Genomic DNA, 5,324 nt, shown 5'->3' with positions numbered 1-5,324 from the left:
GGGCGGGATGGCGAGGGTGCCCTTGAGGGCCGGGCAGGCCGCGGCGAGGCCTCGGACCCGCGCCCCGATTCACCGGGCGGCGATCCCCGGGGAAGGCTGGCACCGGCCTCCCCCTGCACTGTGTCACCGCCGGGACCGGCCCCCCTCGGGGCCAGGAACACCGGGAGCGCCGGGGGCTGCCTGCACAGCCGTGGGCGGGAGTCCCTGTCCCCATCCTGGCCCCGATCCTGGTGCCCATCCCGGTGCTGGTCCTGGCTCTGGTCCCCGGGGCTGGTCCTGATCCGGGCCCTGGTGCCGGCCCCAGCCCAAATCCCCATCCTGATCCCAGCCCTGGTCCCCATTCTGCTGCTGGTCCCAGTGCTAGTCCTGATTCTGACCATGCTGCTGCGCCAGGCCTGATCCTGGCTCCAGTCCTGGTCCCCATCCTGGCTCCAGTCCTGGTCCCCATCCTAGCCCTGGTTGCAGTGCTGGTCCTCATCTTGGCCCTAGTGCTGGTCACAGGCCTGATCCTGGCCCTGCTGCTGGTCTAAGGCCTGATCATGGACTTGGTGCTGGTCCTGGTGCCGGTCCCGATCCTGGCCCTGGTGCCAGCCCCAGCCCCAATCCCCATCCCAGTCACAGCCCTGGTCCCCATCCTGGTGCTGGTTCCAGTGCTGATCCTCCTCCCAGCCCTGCTGCTGGTCCCAGGCTTGATCCTGGTCCTGGTTCTGGTCCCAGCCCTGATCCTGGCCCCAGTCCCAGCCCCAGTCCCCATCGTGGCCCTGGTCCCATCGGCAGCGGGTGATGCTCCCCCCTCTCTCCCCAGACCAGCATGAAGAACATGGAGCGGGAGCTGGTCTGCCCGGTGTGCAAGGAGATGTACAAGCAGCCGCTGGCCCTGCCCTGCACGCACAATGTCTGCCATGTCTGTGCCAGCGAGGTGCTGCTGCAGCACGGCTACCTCTGCTGTGACCCCACCTCTGAGCCCTCCTCGCCTGCTGCCACCCCTGCCACCCGTAGCCCTCGCCTGGGGCGCCGGGCCATCCCCAAGCCTGACCGCCTCGACCGCCTCCTGAAGTCAGGTGGGACAGCTGGGGGGGGCTGGGATGGCACCCACTGGGTCCCCCACGGGAGGGCCGAGCAGCCCTGGGGCGCCGCGCCCCGCCTGACGACCTCCCTGCCTCCCTCCCGCAGGCTTTGGCACCTACCCGGGGCGCAAGCGGGGCACCGTGCACCCCCAGACCGTCAGCTTCCCCTGCCCTGCCTGCCAGCGGGACGTGGACCTGGGCGAGCGGGGCCTGGGCAGCCTCTTCCGCAACCTGACGCTGGAGCGGGTGGTGGAGCGCTACCGCCAGACCATCAACATCAGCGCTGCCATCATGTGCCAGTTCTGCAAGCCCCCGCAGCTGGAGGCCACCAAGGGCTGCACCGAGTGCAAGTCCAGCTTCTGCAATGAGTGCTTCAAGCTATATCACCCCTGGGGCACCCAGAAAGCCCAGCATGAGCCCACGCCCCCCACCCTCACCTTCCGCCCCAAGGTACGGCCTCTCCGTTGGGGTCTTCCTTCCCCGCTTGGGATTTTGCAGGTGGGGGGGGGACAGGGACGCTGGATGGGGGATGGGCGCGGAGCCCTGCTGAGCTCCCCTGTGTCCGCGCAGGGGCTGATGTGCCCAGAGCACAAGGAGGAGGTGACTCACTACTGCAAGACCTGCCAGCGGCTGGTGTGCCAGCTCTGCCGCGTGCGACGCACTCACACCAGCCACAAGATCACCCCGGTGCTCAGCGCCTACCAGGCCCTCAGGGTAAGAGCCACTGGGGCCACACTCAGGGGGGAGGAATTGGGGGCACTGGCGGAGCCCCACTGCAGATGGGGTGTGCAGGTCAGGGACGTGGGGGTTGCCAGCGCCTTGCCTCACCTCTTTCCCTGCAGGAGAAGCTGACAAAGAGCCTCGCCTACATCCTGAGCAGCCAGGACACGGTGCAGACCCAGATTGCTGAGCTGGAGGAGACGGTGAAGCACACAGAGGTGAGGGCGGAAGGTGCCCACCTGTCCCTGAGCTGTCCCTAGGTGGGGGGTGGCACTGACAGCCTGGTCCCCTCTCCGCCCTGGGGCGTGCAGCATGCTGACCCTGCTGTGCTCCGCAGGTGAATGGCTCACAGGCCAAGGAGGAGGTGTCGCAGCTGATCCAGGGGCTGTGCGCCATTCTGGAGGAGAAGCGGGCAACCCTGCTGCAGGCGATCGAGGAGTGCCAGCAGGAGCGGCTGGCCAGCCTGCACTGCCAGATCCAGGAACACCAGGCCATGCTGGAGAACTCGGGCATGGTGGGCTATGCCCAGGAGGTGCTGAAGGAAACCGACCACCCCTGCTTTGTCCAGGCTGCCAAGCAGCTGCACACCAGGTACCAGGCTGCAGGGACCCTGGTGGACATGGGGCTGCTGGGGGGGTGGTCAGAGCCCTCCAGTGCCCAAGGTGGCCACTGTGTGCCACCCTGACATCCATGCTCTCCCATGCCTCAGGATCCTCAGGGCCACCGACTCACTGCAGAGCTTCCGTCCTGCAGCCACAGCCTCCTTCAGCCACTTCCAGCTGGACGTCAGCAGGGAGCTGAAGCTGCTCACCGACCTGGCCTTCATGCGAGGTAAAGGCAGCAGGCCCTGGGCACCGGCTGTGCCCCATGTGGAGGTGCAGCCCCTGTGGGCAGAGTGGCTCCCTGCCCGCCTCGGAGCCGGAGCTCAACCACGGCCATGGAGGGCTGCGCTCGGGTGGGCGCTCGCGGATCTGCTGGTCCCCCTTCCCCGTCAGGGATGGCCCCCATCCCAGCAGCCCCCAAAGTGATCCCTGTCTCTGCCCTGCCCTGTGCCAGGGCGGCCAGGCGAGGGGGCAGGACAGGCAGGGCCACGGTGCCAGGTAAGGGCAGCAGGAGCGCCGGAGGGTGAGTACGGAGCGGAGGCTGCCCCGCTGCAGGGCAGTTGCTTCCCCACAGGGCAGGAGCCGCGTGGCCCTGCTGGACCCGCTGGCAACACTTTTCAGACCTGCTTCTACCTCTCTTTGTTTATAGGCTGCGGCCGCTGCTGAGTCGTCACCGAAGTAACTGAGGCAAGTCACATCCCTGCCCCAGAGCTGGCCCCGCTCTCTCTGTCCCATCCCTCCATCCCCACTCCCGGCCTGTCCCCCCTCCGCCGCCATTGTCCATGCCTGTCCTGCCTGCTGGTGGTGGCAGGCTGTGGCTCTGTCCCCCCTCCATTTGCTGCCACGCATCCTGCCCCCTCCTCGCCCCATTTCCGTCCGCCTCTCGCCCCATTTCCGTCCACCTCTCGCCCCATTTCCATCCACCTCTCGCCCCATTTCTGTCTGCCTCTCGCCCCATTTTTGTCCCCTCCTCACCCCATTTCTGTCCTCCTCCTTGCCCCACTTCCACCTGCCATCCCTTCATCTCTCCACCCCTTCTTCCCACCCTGCCTTGCTGCTCCTGCCATGCCGCTGGCATCTTCACACTACTCTGCCATCCCCATCTCCTCCCCTCCTCCTCTCCTGCTGCCTCCATCCTCTCTCTTTCTCTCTCTCTCTTCTCCCTCCCCGACTTGCACTCAGCCTGTCTGGTCCCTGGAGCCCCACAGCAGCGAGCTCCTCTGTCTCCCTGACTCTCGCTCTCCTCTGGTGCCTACACACGGTCTCTGCAGTCAGATCCCCTTAGACTCCTGCTGGTTGTGCGTCCGTGCGTCCGTCCGGAATGCCCCCTCCCTGCGTCTGGCCGCCTCCCCGCCTGCCGGGGCAGGGGATGCTGCCTGATGCCCGCTGGTGCCTCTCCCTGCAGCGCCCGAGGCCCCCGTCATCGATACACAGCGCACCTACGCCTACGACCAGATCTTCCTGTGCTGGCGGCTGCCGCAGCACTCGCCACCCGCCTGGCACTACACGGTGGAGTACCGCAAGACGGACACCAAGGCCAAGGGGCTGAAGCTGTGGCAGCGGCGGGAGGAGGTGCACGGCACCAGCGCCCTTGTGGAGTACCTGGACACCGACAGCGTCTATGTGCTCCGAGTGAAGGGCTGCAACAAGGCGGGCTTTGGGGAGTACAGTGAGGACATCTACCTGCACACGCCGCCTGCCCCAGGTGAGGGGTGCCGGGAGCTCGGAGCAGCGATCCAGCACCCCACCGGCCGCTCGCACCGTCCTTCTCACCCCTCCTCCTCTCCTCTTTCCTGCAGTCCTCAACTTCTTCCTGGACAACCGCTGGGGCTTCAACCGGGACCGGCTGGCCATCAGCAAGGACCAGCGGGCTGTGCGCAGCGTCCCCGGCATCCCCATGCTCTTCGCCGCTGAGCGCCTGATGACCAGCTGCCACCTCTCCATCGACCTGGTCATTGGTGACGTGGCCATCACGCAGGGCAAGAGCTACTGGGCCTGCTGCGTGGACCCCAGCTCCTACCTGGTCAAGGTGGGCGTGGGGCTGGAGAGCAAGCTGCAGGAGTGGTTCCAGGTGCCGCAGGATGTGGTGAGCCCCAGGTGAGCAGGGTCTCGGTGGGTGCGGGGGGGCGTCCTCTGCCTGTTCCTGCCTCCCCACTGGGCACTGGCATTGGGGCATGGAGAGGAGCCCCAGCCTGTCCCTTGCATGTCAGCACCGGGACTCACCCATCCCCCCACTGCAGGTATGACCCCGACAGCGGTCATGACAGTGGGGCAGAGGACACGACGGTGGAGGCACCCCCGCCCTATGCTTTTCTCACCATTGGCATGGGCAAGATCTTGCTCTCGCACGGGTCGGCGCTCACCTCTCGCGACCCCAATGGCTGCACCGTGCCCTTGCCCCCGCGCATTGGCATCTGCCTGGACTACGAGCAGGGCAAGGTGAGCTTCTATGATGCCGTCTCCTTCCGCGAGCTCTGGGAGTGTGGTGTGGACTGCTCGGGGCCCGTCTGCCCTGCCTTCTGCTTCATCGGAGGGGGTGCCCTGCATCTCCAGGAGCTGGTGGCCAACAAGCAGGAGCGTAAAGTGACCATTGGGGGCTTCGCCAAGCTGGATTGAGCCGTGCCCGTGCTCCCCGCATGCGCGCCGGCTGTGACCCCCAATTGCCCAGCGAGCTCCAGGGCCTGGGGGGGACAGGAGCAAGCAGGGAGCAGAGCACAGGGAGGGCAGCCCTGGCCCTGCTGCTGCTGGGAACAGGCACATGTTTGTTTTGTGGCGGGGGGGGGGAATGGGGACAGCTCTGCCATTCTCTCCTCTCCCTGTCCGCCTGCCCCTTTCCCCAGTTCAGCTTGAGGCTGCTCTGAGCTGGGGCCGAGGGCAGGGCTGGGCAGAGGGTCAGTCCTAGAGACGGACCAGGGAGGGGGGTGAGAGCAGGACA

At 66.8% G+C, this 5,324-nt stretch overlaps 2 protein-coding genes across 2 annotated transcripts in view; one reads left to right on the top strand and one right to left on the bottom strand.

Moving 5' to 3' along the window:
- TRIM46 (tripartite motif containing 46) overlaps positions 1-5,099 on the top strand; it is a 5,285-nt gene extending 186 nt beyond the window's left edge. Inside the window, exons 2-10 of the mRNA XM_010564023.1 lie at positions 806-1,061; positions 1,174-1,517; positions 1,638-1,781; positions 1,910-2,005; positions 2,125-2,378; positions 2,497-2,618; positions 3,795-4,094; positions 4,189-4,486; positions 4,630-5,099. Of these exons, the coding sequence (XP_010562325.1) occupies positions 806-1,061; positions 1,174-1,517; positions 1,638-1,781; positions 1,910-2,005; positions 2,125-2,378; positions 2,497-2,618; positions 3,795-4,094; positions 4,189-4,486; positions 4,630-5,005 (2,190 nt within the window). The 3' untranslated portion in view covers positions 5,006-5,099. The remainder of the gene's footprint in view (positions 1-805; positions 1,062-1,173; positions 1,518-1,637; positions 1,782-1,909; positions 2,006-2,124; positions 2,379-2,496; positions 2,619-3,794; positions 4,095-4,188; positions 4,487-4,629) is intronic.
- Positions 1-5,324, bottom strand: part of KRTCAP2 (keratinocyte associated protein 2) — a 25,593-nt gene that overhangs the window by 2,044 nt on the left and 18,225 nt on the right. The window lies entirely within an intron of this gene.

The sequence above is a fragment of the Haliaeetus leucocephalus genome, unplaced genomic scaffold (assembly GCF_000737465.1).
Source record: "Haliaeetus leucocephalus isolate CR32 unplaced genomic scaffold, Haliaeetus_leucocephalus-4.0 Scaffold175, whole genome shotgun sequence".
NCBI lineage: Eukaryota > Metazoa > Chordata > Aves > Accipitriformes > Accipitridae > Haliaeetus > Haliaeetus leucocephalus.
Note: the sequence above shows the minus strand (reverse complement) of the source record. Positions and strands in the feature narration are given on the sequence as shown.